This window comes from Oncorhynchus tshawytscha, unplaced genomic scaffold, assembly GCF_018296145.1.
Source record: "Oncorhynchus tshawytscha isolate Ot180627B unplaced genomic scaffold, Otsh_v2.0 Un_contig_1952_pilon_pilon, whole genome shotgun sequence".
NCBI classification, from domain to species: Eukaryota; Metazoa; Chordata; class Actinopteri; order Salmoniformes; family Salmonidae; genus Oncorhynchus; species Oncorhynchus tshawytscha.
Window position 1 is genome coordinate 1 of NW_024609807.1, and position 20000 is coordinate 20000.

The 20000-nt window shown below is 46.6% G+C and overlaps 1 protein-coding gene across 9 annotated transcripts in view; it reads right to left on the reverse strand.

Annotated features, from left to right (window-relative positions):
* Nucleotides 1–34: 34 nt before the first annotated feature.
* LOC121845962 (proline-rich protein 5-like) overlaps nucleotides 35–20000 on the reverse strand; it is a gene marked incomplete at its 3' end in the record, with an annotated part of 42306 nt that continues 22340 nt past the window's right edge. For 8 of the 9 annotated variants that reach the window (XM_042318518.1, XM_042318514.1, XM_042318517.1 and 5 more), the window contains 3 exon segments: nucleotides 35–83; nucleotides 12417–12497; nucleotides 15916–16029. In XM_042318518.1, the coding sequence (XP_042174452.1) occupies nucleotides 35–83; nucleotides 12417–12497; nucleotides 15916–16029 (244 nt within the window). 9 annotated transcript variants of the gene reach the window in all.

Here is a 20000-nt window from a genome sequence, read left to right on the forward strand (position 1 = left end):
ATCAGTGCTGAGGTGCAGAGAGACAGTCTCTTACCTGGAGGTATTCGGTGAAGAAAGAGCCCAGCTCCGTCTTCAGTAGTTGTCTAGAAGAAAACAGCAGTTTAACATTCTGAACTGGGTGGACACACAGAAGAGAGGCTAGAAACATGCCACAGTTTCAACATTCCTGAACTGGGTGCCTCTCTCTCTTTCCTCACACACAGCCTCTCTCCCTTCCCTCAAGTAGACTGCCTCTCTCCCTTCCTCACCCTTCTCACTGACCCTTCTCACTATGCCACATTGTTCCTGTCTCCTTCCTCACCCTTTCAACACTGCTTCCTCACCCTTCTCACTGCCTCTCTCTCTTCCCTCACCCTTCTCACTGCCTCTCTCTTCTTTCTCACCCTTTCCTCACTGCCTCTCTCCCTTTCCTCACCCTTCTCACTGCCTGCCTCTCTCTCTTCCTCACCCTTCTCACTGCCCTCTCTCTTTCCTCACCCTTCTCACTGCCTCTCTCCTTCCCTCACCCTTCTCACTGCCTCTCTCTCTTCCTCACCCTTCTCACTGCCTCTCTTCCCTCACCCTTCTCACCCTCATTCCACCCCTCTGTGCCCTTTCCCACCCCTAAACCCACTCGCTCCCAGCCAGCCCAGTGACAACACCAACACCTTACTTGCTCTATGAACACTGTGTGGTACCCGACTTGTTAAAAGTTAGGGAAATGGAGGAGGTATTGGTCAAAGCCAAGGCATATCTATACACTGAGTTTACAAAACATTAAGAACATCTGCTCTTTGCATGACAGGCTGACCAGGTGAATCCTGGTGAAAGATATGATCCCTTATTGACGTCACTTGTTAAATCCACTTCAGTCAGTGTAGATGGAGGGGAGGAGACGGGTTAAAGGAGGGAGTTTTAAGCCTTGAGACATGGATTGTGTGTGTTATTCAGAGGGTGAATGGGCAAGACAAAAGGTTTAAGTGCCTTTGAACGGGGTCTGGTAGTAGGTGCCAGGAGCACCGGTTTGTGTCACGCTCCTTCAGTTTCTAGTGACACAGCTGTGGGAAGCATTGGAGTCAACATGGACCAGCCTCCCTGTGGAACGCTTTCCACACCTTATAGAGTCCACGCCACAATGAATTGAATGCTGTTCTGAGGGCAAAAGGGGGTGCAACTTAACATTAGGGAAGTGTTCTTAATGTTTTGTCCACTCAGTGTAGATTCCTAAACAGGTCCTCTGGCAGTGGTGGAAAAAGTACCTAATTATCATCCTGGAGTAAAGATAAAGATACCTGAATGGAAAATGACTCAAGTAAAAGTGAAATTCACCCAGGGGCGGCAGGGTAGCCTAGTGGGGCGGCAGGGTAGCCTAGTGGGGCGGCAGGGTAGCCTAGTGGGGCGGCAGGGTAGCCTAGTGGGGCGGCAGGGTAGCCTAGTGGGGCGGCAGGGTAGCCTAGTGGGGCGGCAGGGTAGCCTAGTGGGGCGGCAGGGTAGCCTAGTGGGGCGGCAGGGTAGCCTAGTGGGGCGGCAGGTTGCAAGTTCAAACCCCGAGCTGACAAGGTACAAATCTGTCATTCTGCCCCTGAACAGGCAGTTAACCCACTGTTCCTAGACCAGTTAACCCACTGTTCCTAGACCAGTTAACCCACTGTTCCTAGACCAGTTAACCCACTGTTCCTAGACCAGTTAACCCACTGTTCTGTTCCTAGACCAGTTAACCCACTGTTCCTAGACCAGTTAACCCACTGTTCCTAGACCAGTTAACCCACTGTTCCTAGACCAGTTAACCCACTGTTCCTAGACCAGTTAACCCACTGTTCCTAGACCAGTTAACTGTTCCTAGACCAGTTCTGTTCCTAGACCAGTTAACCCACTGTTCCTAGACCAGTTAACCCACTGTTCCTAGACCAGTTAACCCACTGTTCCTAGACCAGTTAACCCACTGTTCCTAGACCAGTTAACCCACTGTTCCTAGACCAGTTAACCCACTGTTCCTAGACCAGTTAACCCACTGTTCCTAGACCAGTTAACCCACTGTTCCTAGACCAGTTAACCCACTGTTCCTAGACCAGTTAACCCACTGTTCCTAGACCAGTTAACCCACTGTTCCTAGACCAGTTAACCCACTGTTCCTAGACCAGTTAACCCACTGTTCCTAGACCAGTTAACACTGTTCCTAGACCAGTTAACCCCCACTGTTCCTAGACCAGTTAACCCACTGTTCCTAGACCAGTTAACCCAGCTGTTCCTAGACCAGTTAACCCACTGTTCCTTACTGTTCCTACTGTTTTCCTAGACCAGTTAACCCACTGTTCCTAGACCAGTTAACCCACTGTTCCTAGACCAGTTAACCCACCAGTTAACCCACTGTTCCCAGGTTAAATAAAGATTAAATAAAATAAAAACATGAGTCAGAAGTCTACAAGTATTTGTATTTCATCAAAAGTTAATGTAATTGCTAAAATATACTTAAGTTTCAAAAGTATAAATCATTTCAAATCCCTGATATTAACCAGACAGCACCATAATTACAGATAGCCTGGTGCACACTCCAACACTCAGACATCATTTACAGATAGCCTGGTGCACACTCCAACACTCAGACATCATTTACAGATAGCCTGGTGCACACTCCAACACTCAGACATCATTTACAGATAGCCTGGCACACTCCAACACTCAGACATCATGTACAGATAGCCTGGTCACACTCCAACACTCAGACATCATTTACAGATAGCCTGGTCACACTCCAACACTCAGACATCATTTACAGATAGCCTGGTCACACTCCAACACTCAGACATCATTTACAGATAGCCTGGTCACACTCCAACACTCAGACATCATTTACAGATAGCCTGGTGCACACTCCAACACTCAGACATCATTTACAGATAGCCTGGTGCACACTCCAACACTCAGACATCATTTACAGATAGCCTGGTGGTGCACACTCCAACACTCAGACATCATTTACAGATAGCCTGGTGCACACTCCAACACTCAGACATCATTTACAGATAGCCTGGTCACACTCCAACACTCAGACATCATTTACAGATAGCCTGGTCACACTCCAACACTCAGACATCATTTACAGATAGCCTGGTCACACTCCAACACTCAGACATCATTTACAGATAGCCTGGTCACACTCCAACACTCAGACATCATTTACAGATAGCCTGGTGCACACTCCAACACTCAGACATCATTTACAGATAGCCTGGTCACATCATTTACAGATAGCTTGGTGAATTGGACCATGTTCCTGTCCTGCAACATTCACACTCCAACACTCAGACATCATTTACAAATGAAGCATGTGTGTTTATTGAGTCCACCAGATCAGAGGCAGTAGGGATGAACAGGGATGTTCTCTTGATAAGTGTGTGAATTGGACCATTTTCCTGTCCTGCTAAGCATTCAGAATGTAACGAGTACTTTTGGGTGGCAGGGAAAATTTATGGAGTAAAAAGTACATTATTTGCTTTAGGGATGTAGTGAAGTAAAAGTTGTCATAAAGATAAATAGTAAAGTACAGACACCTCAAAAATGACGTAAGTAGTACTTTAAAGTATTTTTCCTTAAGTACTTTACACCACTGTCCTGTGGTAGACTGGAGAGTAAGACAGGTACTTCCTTTTTCACATCCCGTAACGAGAAGGTCACAGGGCTCCTCATAACCACACAGGAAATTACCCATCATGTCTGGTACAGCAGCAACGGACTGACAGAGTTTATAATCTGACTGGAAGACAGGGTATAGAGTCATGTCCAACAGCCTAGTTACTCAGCTGACTGGAAGACAGGGTATAGAGTCACGTCCAACAGCCTAGTTACTCAGCTGACTGGAAGACAGGGTATAGAGTCATGTCCAACAGCCTAGTTACTCAGCTGACTGGAAGACAGGGTATAGAGTCACGTCCAACAGCCTAGTTACTCAGCTGACTGGAAGACAGGGTATAGAGTCATGTCCAACAGCCTAGTTACTCAGCTGACTGGAAGACAGGGTATAGAGTCATGTCCAACAGCCTAGTTACTCAGCTGACTGGAAGACAGGGTATAGAGTCACGTCCAACAGCCTAGTTACTCAGCTGACTGGAAGACAGGGTATAGAGTCATGTCCAACAGCCTAGTTACTCAGCTGACTGGAAGACAGGGTATAGAGTCATGTCCAACAGCCTAGTTACTCAGCTGACTGGAAGACAGGGTATAGAGTCATGTCCAACAGCCTAGTTACTCAGCTGACTGGAAGACAGGGTATAGAGTCATGTCCAACAGCCTAGTTACTCAGCTGACTGGAAGACAGGGTATAGAGTCATGTCCAACAGCCTAGTTACTCAGCTGACTGGAAGACAGGGTATAGAGTCATGTCCAACAGCCTAGTTACTCAGCTGACTGGAAGACAGGGTATAGAGTCACGTCCAACAGCCTAGTTACTCAGCTGACTGGAAGACAGGGTATAGAGTCACGTCCAACAGCCTAGTTACTCAGCTGACTGGAAGACAGGGTATAGAGTCATGTCCAACAGCCTAGTTACTCAGCTGACTGGAAGACAGGGTATAGAGTCATGTCCAACAGCCTAGTTACTCAGCTGACTGGAAGACAGGGTATAGAGTCACGTCCAACAGCCTAGTTACTCAGCTGACTGGAAGACAGGGTATAGAGTCACGTCCAACAGCCTAGTTACTCAGCTGACTGGAAGACAGGGTATAGAGTCACGTCCAACAGCCTAGTTACTCAGCTGACTGGAAGACAGGGTATAGAGTCACGTCCAACAGCCTAGTTACTCAGCTGACTGGAAGACAGGGTATAGAGTCACGTCCAACAGCCTAGTTACTCAGCTGACTGGAAGACAGGGTATAGAGTCACGTCCAACAGCCTAGTTACTCAGCTGACTGGAAGACAGGGTATAGAGTCACGTCCAACAGCCTAGTTACTCAGCTGACTGGAAGACAGGGTATAGAGTCACGTCCAACAGCCTAGTTACTCAGCTGACTGGAAGACAGGGTATAGAGTCACGTCCAACAGCCTAGTTACTCAAGACAGGGTATAGAGTCATGTCCAACAGCCTAGTTACTCAGCTGACTGGAAGACAGGGTATAGAGTCATGTCCAACAGCCTAGTTACTCAGCTGACTCGTTCCCGAGGAGACTTAGTACTTTATTTCCCCCGACACGATTAAACAGCAGTTGAAATGCAACACATTGAATCAGTTTCTAAACTATAAATCATTGGGATAATTGGCCATGATGACAAAGATCTTTGCCAAAGAACCAAGCTGCCCTTTGTTCTACCTGTCAAACAGCAGGCTGTGTGTGTTACTGTGTTCGGTCAGGTAGCTCCAGATTCAGGAAATGAGAGAGCTGTGTCCACACCGTTACAAGCCTGTCTAAGTACTGTAGCACTGTGGTACGTATCCTGGAAACAGTAGAATGTCTGTTGTTGTTGAGTTGAATCATTTATACTCCAGTAATCGGCAGGGCTGACATCATGTCCCCAAGCCATCACGTTTTATTAAGTCTGTAGATTGTGGTGTCCAATACAAACACTACATTCAGACACACACACACACACACACACACACACACAGCGCTCTACAGGATTGGGCCTGATGAGAAATAAGCCATACAATGGAAACAGCCTCATTATGTTGAAGCAGAGAGTCGTGTGTAATAAGACTATGGTGAATTGACAACATCATGGCATTACAGTCTGAAGTCCAACCATAACCCTGGGCTATGTCTAATGCAAGGAACAACCTCTTACACGCGCATCAGGGTGAATGTGAAGGGTGTGTGTGCTTACTTGCCTGCTTGCTTACGTGCCTGTCTGCCTGTTTGATGCTTGGCTGTATGTTTGAACATGTCTATGGGGGAATGGGGGGGGTAACAGCCCAAATGTCAAGTAACATACTAACATGGCAACATGGTTTGAGGCTCTTTCTTAGACCAGACCACACAGACACACAGACACACAGACACACAGACACACAGACACACAGACACACAGACACACAGACACACAGACACACAGACAGACAGACAGACAGACAGACAGACAGACAGACAGACAGACAGACAGACAGACAGACAGACAGACAGACAGAGAGAAGCCCTGCAAAGGCCCTCTCACCCCAGACTAGGATGTCAGCCCTGAACTCATCCAGACCTACAGAAAGACTAGGATGTCAGCCCTGGACTCGTCCAGTCCTACAGAAAGACTAGGATGTCAGTCCTGGACTCGTCCAGACCTACAGAAAGACTAGGATGTCAGTCCTGGACTCGTCCAGACCTACAAAAAGACTAGGATGTCAGCCCTGGACTCGTCCAGACCTACAGAAAGACTAGGATGTCAGCCCTGGACTCGTCCAGACCTACAGAAAGACTAGGATGTCAGCCCTGGACTCGTCCAGACCTACAGAAAAAAACAGAAGTATCGCATTTACACAAGAATTCAGACCCTTTACTCAGTACTTTGTTGAAGCACCTGTGGCAGCGATTTCAGCCTCAAAACTTCTTGGGTATGACACTTCAAGCTTGGCACACCAGTATTTGGGGAGTTTCTCCCATTTTTCTCTGCAGATCCTCTCAAGCTCTGTCAGGTTGGATCGGGAGCATCGCTGCACAGATATTTTCAGGTCTCTCCAGAGATGTTCGATCGGGTTCAAGTCCGGGTTCTCGCTGGGCCACTCATGGATATTCAGAGACTTGTCCCAAACTCCTGTGTTGTCTTGGCTGTGTGCTTAGGGTCGTTGTCCTGTTGGAAGGTGAACCTTGGCCCCAGTCTGAGGTCCTTAGCGATCTGGCGCAGGTTTTCATCAAGGATCTCTCCATACTTTGCTCCGTTCATCTTTCCGTCAATCCTGACTAGTCTCACTGTCCCCTGCCGCTGAAAAACATCCCCACAACATAATGCTGCCACCACCATGTTTCACCGTAGGGATGATGCCAGCTTTCCTCCAGACGTGATGCTTGGCACTCTTGGTTTCATCAGACCAGACAATCTTGCTTCAAATGGTCTGAGAGTCCTTAGGTGCCTTTTGACAAACTCCAAGTGGGCTTGCCTGTACCTTCTACTGAGGAGTGTCTTCCGTCTGGCCACTCTACCATAAAGGCCTGATTGGTGTCCTGCAGAGATGGTTGGAGTCCTGCAGAGATGGTTGTCCTTCTGGAAGTTTCTCCCATCTCCACAGAGGACCTCTGGAGCTCTTTCAGAGTGACCATCGGGTTCTTGGTCACCTCCCTGACCAAGGCCCTTCTCCCCCGACTGCTCACTTTGGCAGGATGGCCAGCTCTAGGAAGTGGGAGAGTCTTGGGGGAGAATGATGGAGGCCATTGAGTTCTTGGGGAGCTTCAATGCTGCAGAAATTTTTGGTACCCTTCCCCAGATCTGTGCCTCGACACAATCCTGTCTCTGAGCTCTACGGACAATTCCTTCAACCTCATGGCTTGGTTTTTGCCCTGACATCTGTGGGACCTTTATATAGACAGGTGTGGGCCTTTCCAAATCATGTCCAATCAATTGAATTTACCACTGGTGGACTCCAATCAAGTTGTAGAAACATCTCAAGGATGATCAATGGGAACAGGATGAACCTGAGCTACATTTAGAGTCTCAGAGCAAAGGGTCTGAATACTTATGTAAATACATTTGGTATCGTTTTTTTTTATTTTTAATAAATTTGCAAACATTTCTACAAACCTGTTTTCTCTTTGTCATTATGGGCTAATGTTTATTTAATCCATTTTAGAATAAGGCTGTAATGTAACAAAGTCTGGAAAAATTCAAGGCTTCTGAATATTTTCCTGAATGCACCGTATGAGGGAGGGAGAGAAAGAGAGAGAGAGAGAAAGAGAGAGAGAGAGAGAGAGAGAGAGAAAGAGAGAGAGAGAGAGAAGAGAGAGAGAAAGAGAGAGAGACAGAGAGAGAGAGAGACAGAGAGAGAGAGACAGAGCGAGAGAGAGAGAGAGAGAGAGAGAGACAGAGCGAGAGAGAGAGAAAGAGAGAGAGAGAGAGAGAGAGAAAGAAGAGAGAGAGGCAAAAAAACAATTTGCATCTTATCCTGCAGTCTTACAAACTTGACTTCTTCAAGCACAGAGTTGTGTGTGAATGTGTCAACATTTTTCAACCATTAGGAACATGTTCTAAGTGGTTAAAAACGGCCCACTACATGTCACTGAGTGGCAATTCTACTGAGCACTGAAACACTAGGCAGGTTCTACGAACACCAGCCATTTGTGTTTGTGGGTTTGCCTTGTTATTGTGTGCATATGTGGGGAGTGGGTGTATGACTGTATAACAGGCATATGGTTTTTCCATTCCACCCTGGCAACACATTCTCACATTTACACCGCAACCTCAAAACAGAAGGCAAGTCAATATCAATATACAGTTAAAACCAGGCAGAATGCTTTGGCCCGTTAAAATGAATCCTCTGAGCCTGATGTACAAAGAGCTGCTCATGCATATATAAAGATAACACTAGCTAGCACCACCACCAAGTCAAACCATTTGAAATACGCTATTCAATTTGCTCTTCACAGATCTCACTTTCTGGTCATTTCTACTGTGTTTACCAAGAAGGTGAAACAGGTGAAACTCTGTCTACTGTGTTGTTTTACTAACAGCAGGGTCATTCTTACAGCTGGGGTTATTAGAGTTGTGAGGAGAGATGAGAAAGTGTGTGACTGGCAGAGGCAGAGAGAGAAACAGAGAGCGAGAAACAAAGAGAAACAGAAAGAGAGAAACAGAGAGAGAAACAGAGAGAGAAACAGAGAGAGAAACAGAGAGAGAAACAGAGAGAGAAACAGAGAGAGAAACAGAGAGAGAGAAACAGAGAGAGAAACAGAGAGAGAGAAACAGAGAGAGAAACAGAGAGAGAAACAGAGAGAAACAGAGAGAGAGAAACAGAGAGAGAAACAGAGAGAGAGAAACAGAGAGAGAAACAGAGAGAGAGAAACAGAGAGAGAGAAACAGAGAGAGAGAAACAGAGAGAGAAACAGAGAGAGAAACAGAGAGAGAGAAACAGAGAGAGAAACAGAGAGAGAAACAGAGAGAGAAACAGAGAGAGAAACAGAGAGAGAAACAGAGAGAGAAACAGAGAGAGAAACAGAGAGAGAGAAACAGAGAGAGAAACAGAGAGAGAAACAGAGAGAAAAACAGAGAGAAAAACAGAGAGAGCGACAGAGAGAGAGAAACCTTGGCCTAAACATCAGCGCCACAGGTAACTTCCACAAAGCTGTGAACGATCTGAGAGACAAGGCAAGAAGGGCATTCTATGCCATCAAAAGGAACATAAATTTCAACATACCAATCAGGATTTGGCTAAAAATACTTGAATCAGTCATAGAGCCCATTGCTCTTTATGGTTGTGAGGTCTGGGGTCCGCTCACCAACCAAGACTTCACAAAATGGGACAAACACCAGATTGAGACTCTGCACGCAAAATTCTGCAAAAATATCCTCCGTGTACAACGTAGAACACCAAATAATGCATGCAGAGCAGAATTAGGCCGATACCCACTAATTATCAAAATCCAGAAAAGAGCCGTTAAATTCTATAACCACCTAAAAGGAAGCGATTCCCAAACCTTCCATAACAAAGCCATCACCTACAGAGAGATGAACCTGGAGAAGAGTCCCCTAAGCAAGCTGGTCCTGGGGCTCTGTTCACAAACACAAACACCCTACAGAGCCCCAGGACAGCAGCACAATTAGACCCAACCAAATCATGAGAAAACAAAAAGATAATTACTTGACACATTGGAAAGAATTGAACAAAAAACAGAGCAAACTAGAATGCTATTTGGCCCTACACAGAGAGTACACAGCGGCAGAATACCTGACCACTGTGACTGACCCAAAATTAAGGAAAGCTTTGACTATGTACAGACTCAGTGAGCATAGCCTTGCTATTGAGAAAGGCCGCCGTAGGCAGACATGGCTCTCAAGAGAAGACAGGCTATGTGCTCACTGCCCACAAAATGAGGTGGAAACTGAGCTGCACTTCCTAACCTCCTGCCCAATGTATGACCATATTAGAGAGACATATTTCCCTCAGATTACACAGATCCACAAAGAATTCGAAAACAAATCCAATTTTGAAAAACTCCCATATCTACTGGGTGAAATTCCACAGTGTGCCATCACAGCAGCATGATGTGACCTGTTGCCACGAGAAAAGGGCAACCAGTGAAGAACAAACACCATTGTAAATACAACCCATATTTATGCTTATTTATTTTATCTTGTGTCCTTTAACCATTTGTACATTGTTAAAACACTGTATATATATATATATATAATATGACATTTGTAATGTCTTTATTGTTTTGAAACTTCTGTATGTGTAATGTTTACTGTTAATTTTTATTGTTTTTCACTTTATATACAGTGCCTTGCGAAAGTATTCGGCCCCCTTGAACTTTGCGACCTTTTGCCACATTTCAGGCTTCAAACATAAAGATATAAAACTGTATTTTTTTGTGAAGAATCAACAAGTGGGACACAATCATGAAGTGGAACGACATTTATTGGATATTTCAAACTTTTTTAACAAATCAAAAACTGAAAAATTGGGCGTGCAAAATTATTCAGCCCCCTTAAGTTAATACTTTGTAGCGCCACGTTTTGCTGCGATTACAGCTGTAAGTCGCTTGGGGTATGTCTCTATCAGTTTTGCAATTCGAGAGACTGACATTTTTTCCCATTCCTCCTTGCAAAATAGCTCGAGCTCAGTGAGGTTGGATGGAGAGCATTTGTGAACAGCAGTTTTCAGTTCTTTCCACAGATTCTCGATTGGATTCAGGTCTGGACTTTGACTTGGCCATTCTAACACCTGGATATGTTTATTTTTGAACCATTCCATTGTAGATTTTGCTTTATGTTTTGGATCATTGTCTTGTTGGAAGACAAATCTCCGTCCCAGTCTCAGGTCTTTTGCAGACTCCATCAGGTTTTCTTCCAGAATGGTCCTGTATTTGGCTCCATCCATCTTCCCATCAATTTTAACCATCTTCCCTGTCCCTGCTGAAGAAAAGCAGGCCCAAACCATGATGCTGCCACCACCATGTTTGACAGTGGGGATGGTGTGTTCAGGGTCATGAGCTGTGTTGCTTTTACGCCAAACATAACGTTTTGCATTGTTGCTAAAAAGTTAGATTTTGGTTTTATCTGACCAGAGCACCTTCTTCCACATGTTTGGTGTGTCTCCCAGGTGGCTTGTGGCAAACTTTAAATGACACTTTTTATGGATATCTTTAAGAAATGGCTTTCTTCTTGCCACTCTTCCATAAAGGCCAGATTTGTGCAATATACGACTGATTGTTGTCCTATGGACAGAGTCTCCCACCTCAGCTGTAGATCTCTGCAGTTCATCCAGAGTGATCATGGGCCTCTTGGCTGCATCTCTGATCAGTCTTCTCCTTGTATGAGCTGAAAGTTTAGAGGGACGGCCAGGTCTTGGTAGATTTGCAGTGGTCTGATACTCCTTCCATTTCAATATTATCGCTTGCACAGTGCTCCTTGGGATGTTTAAAGCTTGGAAAATCTTTTTGTATCCAAATCCGGCTTTAAACTTCTTCACAACAGTATCTCGGACCTGCCTGGTGTGTTCCTTGTTCTTCATGATGCTCTCTGCGCTTTTAACGGACCTCTGAGACTATCACAGTGCAGGTGCATTTATACGGAGACTTGATTACACACAGGTGGATTGTATTTATCATCATTAGTCATTTAGGTCAACATTGGATCATTCAGAGATCCTCACTGAACTTCTGGAGAGAGTTTGCTGCACTGAAAGTAAAGGGGCTGAATAATTTTGCACGCCCAATTTTTCAGTTTTTGATTTGTTAAAAAAGTTTGAAATATCCAATAAATGTCGTCCCACTTGTTGTTGATTCTTCACAAAAAAATACAGTTTTATAACTTTATGTTTGAAGCCTGAAATGTGGCAAAAGGTCGCAAAGTTCAAGGGGGCCGAATACTTTCGCAAGGCACTGTATTCACTTTATATATTATCTACCTCACTTGCTTTGGCAATGTTAACACATGTTTCCCATGCCAATAAAGCCCTTGAATTGAATTGAATTGAGAAACAGAGAGAGAAAGAGAGAGAGCGACAGAGAGAGAGAGAAACAGAGAGAGAGAAATAGAGAGAGAGAAAGAGAGAGAGAAACAGAGAGAGAGAAACAGAGAGAGAGAAACAGAGAGAGAGAGAAACAGAGAGAGAGAGAAACAGAGAGAGAGAGAAACAGAGAGAGAGAAACAGAGAGAGAGAAACAGAGAGAGAGAAACAGAGAGAAACAGAGAGAAACAGAGAGAGAGAGAAAAACAGAGAGCGACAGGGAGCGAAAGAAACAGATAGAGAGAGAGAGACAGAGAGCAATAGAAGTGTATAGGTAGAGGTCAGAGGTTATACAGTATGTCACCTGACTCCCTCATTGAGGATGTAGAGGTCATTCTCTCCCAGGTCTTTCCTCTGGAACACAGCTATCACCGCATTGTGGATGCTGCAGGAACACACACACACACACACACACACACACACACACACACACACACACACACACACACACACACACACACACACACACACACACACACACACACACACACACACACACACACACACACACACACACACACACACACACACACACACACACACAACGGGAGACAGTGTTAGAGTACAGCAGGGGAGAAAGCAGCTGCAGCAAACAAACAAACAATAGAGAGATGATCAGAACGTACAGTCCAATTATCACTCACACAGTAGTTTCACATACCCACAGCCATCCATCCATTCATCCATCCAACCATTCAGCCATCCATCCATACCCACAGCCATCCATCCATTCAGCCATCCAACCATTCAGCCATCCACACAGCCATCCATCATCCATCTAGCCATCCACCCATCCACACAGCCATCCATCATCCATCTAGCCATCCACCCATCCACACAGCCATCCATCCATCCACACAGCCATCATCCATCCCATCCATCCACACAGCCATCCATCCATCCACACAGCCATCCATCCATCCACACAGCCATCCCATCCATCCATCCATCCACACAGCCATCCATCCATCCACACAGCCATCCCATCCATCCATCCACACACATCCACCCATCCACACAGCCATCCATCCATCCATCCACACATCATTGATCTAGCCATCCCATCCATCCACATAGCCATCCATCCATCCATCCACACAGCCATCCATCATCCACATAGCCATCCATCCATCCAGTCATCCATCCAGTCATCCATCTGTCCACACAGCCATCCATCCATCCTTCAATCTAGCGTTCGCTACCCTTAGTCAATGCTCAAGTATTCATTAACCACAGCATCATAACCATTAACTCAATACTGTCTAGTGATGGTGCTGGGGGTTGACACATAATGACATTAAATGAACTAACATTTCCATAACCTAGGCCTCCCGAGTGGCGCAGTGGTCTAAGGCACTGCATCGCAGTGCTAGCTGTGCCACTAGAGATTCTGGGTTTGAACCCAGGCTCTGTCGCAGCCGGGCCACGACCGGGAGGCCCATGGGGCGGCGCACAATTGGCCCAGCGTCGTCTGGGTTAGGGAGGGTTTGGCCCTCCCTAACCTTGTCTCATCGCGACTCCTGTGGCGGGTCGGGCGCAGGGAGATAGCTATAATAATGAGTCAGACTGAATGTGTGTAGTAAATGTGCTGTAAATGTACTGTAAAAGTGTCGTAAATGTGTCATAAATGTGCTGTAAATGTGTCGTAAATGTGCTGTAAATGTGTCGTAAATGTGCTGTATGTGTGTCGTAAATGTACTGTAAATGTGTCGTAAATGTACTGTAAATGTGTCGTAAATGTACTGTAAATGTGTCGTAAATGTGCTGTAAATGTACTGTAAATGTGTCGTAAATGTGTCGTAAATGTGCTGTAAATGTGTCGTAAATGTACTGTAAATGTGTCGTAAATGTACTGTAAATGTGTCGTAAATGTACTGTAAATGTGTCGTAAATGTACTGTAAATGTGTCGTAAATGTACTGTAAATGTGTCGTAAATGTACTGTAAATGTGTCGTAAATGTACTGTAAATGTGTCGTAAATGTACTGTAAATGTGTCGTAAATGTACTGTAAATGTGTCGTAAATATACTGTAAATGTACTGTAAGTGTGTCGTAAATGTGCTGTAAACGTGCTGTAAATGTGCTGTAAATGTACTGTAAACGTGCTGTAAATGTACTGTAAACGTGCTGTAAATGTACTGTAAATGTACTGTAAACGTGCTGTAAATGTACTGTAAACGTGCTGTAAATGTGCTGTAAACGTGCTGTAAATGTGCTGTAAACGTGCTAGTATATCTGACGTGACTAGTAGGAGTCTTATAGAAGTTAGTTATTCAGAGTTCTCTGCTCAGTCATATAGAGGTCATCACGAAGCACACTGATCCCAGGTCTGCAACACAGTCTGTGAGTCACTGAGGAATGAATGACCTTTCTGATTTGGGAAACGGCTTCATGAGACTAGGAATAGTGATGGCAGTAATGCTTATAGTAATGCTTATTCAGTGTGACATTCTCAAGGAAATCCCAGAGAGAGACGTGTAGATCTCAGAGGACAGGACAGGGACATAGACAGAGCTGTGTAGATCTCAGAGGACAGGACAGGGACATAGACAGAGCTGTGTAGATCTCAGAGGACAGGACAGGGACATAGACAGAGCTGTGTAGATCTCAGAGGACAGGACAGGGACATAGACAGAGCTGTATAGATCTCAGAGGACAGGACAGGGACAGAGCTCTGTAGATCCCAGAGGACAGGACAGGGACATAGACAGAGCTGTGTAGATCTCAGACAGAGCTGTGTAGATCTCAGAGGACAGGACAGGGACAGACATCAGAGACAGAGACAGAGTGTAGATCTCAGAGGACAGGGACAGGACAGGGACATAGACAGAGCTGTGTAGATCTCAGAGGACAGGACAGGGACATAGACAGAGCTGTGTAGATCTCAGAGGACAGGGACAGAGCTGTGTAGATCTCAGAGGACAGGGACAGAGCTGTGTAGATCTCAGAGACAGGGACAGAGCTGTGTAGATCTCAGAGGACAGGGACAGAGCTGTGTAGATCTCAGAGGACAGGGACAGAGCTGTGTAGATCTCTAGGACAGGGACATAGACAGAGCTGTGTAGATCTCATCTCAGAGGACAGGAAGAGGATCTCATAGACAGAGCTGTGTAGATCTCAGAGGACAGGACATAGACAGAGCTGTGTAGATCTCAGAGGACAGGGACATAGACAGAGCTGTAGTCAGAGGACAGGCACATAGACAGAGCTGTGTAGATCTCAGAGGACAGGACAGGGACATAGACAGAGCTGTGTAGATCTCAGAGGACAGGACAGGGACATATAGACAGAGCTGTGTAGATCTCAGAGGACAGGGACAGAGCTGTGTAGATCTCAGAGGACAGGGACATAGACGACTGACTGACAAACAACCACATCTCTGTCCTTTCTAACGGTCAGTTTCACAACAAGGAAGGAGTAAGTTCAGTACCTGCTGTTCACTGACTGACACAAAACACACACACACACAGAGAGTCTCGACTACAGTACCTCCTGTTCACTGACTGACACAGAAAACACACACACACACAGAGAGTCTAGACTACAGTACCTCCTGTTCACTGAGCAGGGTGACACACACACACACACACACACACACACACACACACACACACACACACACACACACACACAGAGTCTAGACGACAGTACCTCCTGTTCACTGACTGACACAAAGCAGGGTGACACACACACACACACACACACACACACACACACACACAGAGTCTAGACTACAGTACCTCCTGTTCACTGACTGACACAAAGCAGGGTGACACACACACACAGAGTCTCGACTACAGTACCTGTTCCAGGTGGCGTTAGCCCCAGCTTTTCTCTGCTGTGTCCCTCTCTCCTCCAACGCTGCCTTGTCACTCTTTCCCAGGTCACTGAGGCTGGGGGAACTCATCAACTTCAACCTATGGAGAGTCCTCATGGTCAGAACACAACTCAAGACACACAGAGAGAGAGAGAGAGCTCAGTGCTCTCAGGCTCAGACTGCAGGAAGAACTACGCTTACAGAGAGAGAGAGATAGAGAGGGAGAGGAAGAGAGATAAGGCAGGGGGAAGAGAGAGAGAGAAGTTGCACGCAAGAGAGAGAGAGAGAGAGAGAGAGCGTCCCTCCAGCAAGATGCAGTATACCCCCACACTCCTTACATCTCTCTCTCCTCCTCCCTCTCCTCCTTTCAATTCAATTCAAGGGCTTTACTCTCTCTCTCCCTCTCTGCACTGCTCTTCGGGCAGGGAGGCAGTCTGTCTCTGATTGGCAGGGAGGCAGTCTGTCTCTGATTGGCAGGGAGGCAGTCTGTCTCTGATTGGCAGGGAGGCAGTCTGTCTCTGATTGGCAGGGAGGCAGTCAGTCTCTGATTGGCAGGGAGGCAGTCAGTCTCTGATTGGCAGGGAGGCAGTCAGTCTCTGATTGGCAGGGAGGCAGTCAGTCTCTGATTGGCAGGGAGTTGCCGTGTGACCCTGCTGGTTAATATAGTGTTTTGTAGACAAACCAACTCCTCTCTCCTGCTGCTGTGCAGTGAATATCCCTCCTCTGTTTCTGTTCCTCTCTCTTTCTCATACATATAGACATGTAATCACACACACTTCCTCTTTCCAATTAAAATCAGCTCTTTTCACCCCACACACACACACACACACACACACACACACACACACGGCTGTCTATAACAGACACATTACCTAACTAGAGGGGACAGGAAACTCTCCTTAACCTTTGTCTGTTCCCCCTCCTCTCAAAGCACCTCTGTGTTAGATGTATCCTCCTCTCACTGTCCTGTTCCTCTGTGTTAGAGAGTTCTCCTCCTCTCACTGTCCTGTTCCTCTGTGTTAGAGAGGTCTCCTCCTCTCACTGCCCTGGTCCTCTGTGTTAGAGGTCTCCTCCTCTCACTGTCCTGTTCCTCTGTGTTAGAGGTCTCCTCCTCTCACTGCCCTGGTCCTCTGTGTTAGAGAGGTCTCCTCCTCTTACTGTCCTGTTCCTCTGTGTTAGAGAGGTCTCCTCCTCTCACTGCCCTGGTCCTCTGTGTTAGAGAGGTCTCCTCCTCTCACTGTCCTGTTCCTCTGTGTTAGAGAGGTCTGCTCCTCTCACTGTCCTGTTCCTCTGTGTTAGAGAGGTCTCCTCCTCTCACTGTCCTGTTCCTCTGTGTTAGAGAGGTCTCCTCCTCTCACTGTCCTGTTCCTCTGTGTTAGAGGTCTCCTCCTCTCACTGCCCTGGTCCTCTGTGTTAGAGGTCTCCTCCTCTCACTGCCCTGGTCCTCTGTGTTAGAGAGGTCTCCTCCTCTCACTGCCCTGGTCCTCTGTGTTAGAGAGGTCTCCTCCTCTCACTGTCCTGTTCCTCTATGTTAGAGAGAACTCCTCCACTCACTACCATGTTCCTCTGTGTTAGAGATGTCTCCTCGTCTCACTGTCCTGGTCCTCTGTGTTAGAGAGGTCTCCTCCTCTCACTGTCCTGTTCCTCTGTGTTAGAGAGGTCTCCTCCTCTCACTGTCCTGTTCCTCTGTGTTAGAGGTCTCCTCCTCTCACTGTCCTGTTCCTCTGTGTTAGAGAGGTCTCCTCCTCTCACTGTCCTGTTCCTCTGTGTTAGAGAGGTCTCCTCCTCTCACTGTCCTGTTCCTCTGTGTTAGAGGTCTCCTCCTCTCACTACCTGTTCCTCTGTGTTAGAGAGGTCTCCTCCTCTCACTACCCTGTTCCTCTGTGTTAGAGAGGTCTCCTCCTCTCACTGTCCTGTTCCTCTGTGTTAGAGGTCTCCTCCTTTCACTACCTTGTTCCTCTGTGTTAGAGAGGTCTCCTCCTCTCACTACCCTGTTCCTCTGTGTTAGAGGTCTCCTCCTCTCACTGCCCTGTTCCTCTGTGTTAGAATGGCTCCTCCTCTCACTACCCTGTTCCTCTGTGTTAGATGACTGTACACTCACTGACCAACTACTGAGGAACTGACTGTACACCACTGACCAACAGAGTGACTGACTGTACACTACTGATCAACTACGGAGTGGCTGACTGTACACTACTGACCAACTACTGAGTGGCTGACTGTACACTACTGACCAACTACTGAGTGGCTGACTGTACACTACTGACCAACTACTGAGTGACTGACTGTACACCACTGACCAACTACGGAGTGACTGACTGTACACTACTGACCAACTACGGAGTGACTGACTGTACACTACTGACCAACTACGGAGTGACTGACTGTACACTACTGACCAACTACTGAGTGACTGACTGTACACTACTGACCAACTACTGAGTGACTGACTAACACAAGTTGATACTCATACTGTGAATGAACTGGTGTCACAGAGTTTTAAAGTCCCTCAAAAGCCTACAGTCATAAACCCATAAATCAAAAGACTGTAAATCTAACAGGAACAACTAGAACATAATCACTAGAAACAGCACTTACTCCAGTAAATAGATTGGTACATAGTATCCCCACTCCATGATGCAGCATTGATGTAGGACAGAGGTGAAGACAAACTACAGCCATCCAGACAGGACAGGGTTAAGTTTCACACTCCTCCCTCCCCTCCTCCCCCTCCTCTCACCTCCTTCTCTCTCCCCTCCTCCTCTCACCTCATTCTCTCTCCCCTCCTCCCCCTCTCCATCCCCTCCCTCTCCTCTCACCACCCCTTCTCTCCCCTCCTCTCTCCCCTCCTCCCTCTCTCCCCTCCTCCCCCCCCTCTCTCCCCCCTCTCTCCCCTCCTCCTCTCACCTCATTCTCTCTCCCCTCCTCCTCTCTATCCCCTGTCTCTCCTCTCCCCTCCCCTCCTCCTCCTCTCACCTCTCTCTCCCCTCCTCCCCTCCTCTCCCCTCCTCTATATCCCCCCCTCCCCCCTCCCCTCCTCTATATATCCCCCTCCTCTCCCCTCCCCTCCTCTATATCCCCCCCTCCTCTCCCCTCCCCTCCTTCTCTCTCCCCTCTCCTCCAGACTGCACCAGCCAAACTAAGCCCTGTGAGGGCCAGTGAGTACCAGCTAACGATATACAAAGGATCTATTCAGCCCAGCCTGACGAAAGGGGAACGTTTTAAAGGTGACAAGCATATTTACTCTCCCTCTGTGTTCAGGAGAAGAGAATGTGTGTGTGTGTGGGGGAGTGAGTGTGTGTGTGTGTGTGTGTGTGTGTGTGGGTGTGTGTGTGTGTGTATGTGTGTCTGTGTCTGTGTGTTTTTTTGCCTGTATATCGGGCTAGATGCTAAGCATGCTGGGAGCTCTTTGAGGGTGCTCAGGGCTTTTTCCATTGGCCCTCCTCTCCTCCTCACCAGGGTCCCGTTCACCAACAGGATATGTTCTCAAACAGGAAATGAAAATGAGTGTCCTTACATAGAAGTACAGGTAGAGGTTAAAGTGTTGCTACAGCTGCTTCTCTCTCCCTGCACTGTTTATGACAACACTACAAGGCTATTTTTCTCCTATATAACTGACCCCGCATCTGTGAAAACGGTAGCATGTGGATACATTATTAACAAAACGTCAGGTAGCCTGCTACCTCCTGTCAACAAAAAAAAAGTCAAAATATGATCTCCTTTTTTGTACACAAGAGACGCAACCCATCTGGGCCGGTGTCGCCAGGGCTCAGTTCTCCTCGGACTAGAACAGTCTAGAGTTTCAGACGGTCCAACATTCCTGAGTTTCCCACCGTCTGTATGTCTGCTCTGAGGAGATCATTAATAACCTCTTGAAGCTAGGGGGCAATATTTTTTATGTTTGGAAAAATAACGTTCCCAAAGTAAACGGCCTATTTCTCAGGACCAGATGCTAGAATATGCATATAATTGACAGATTAGGATATAAAACACTCTAAAGTTTCCAAAACTGTCAAAATATTGTCTGTGAGTATAACAGAACTGATATGGCAGGCGAAACCCTGAGAAAAA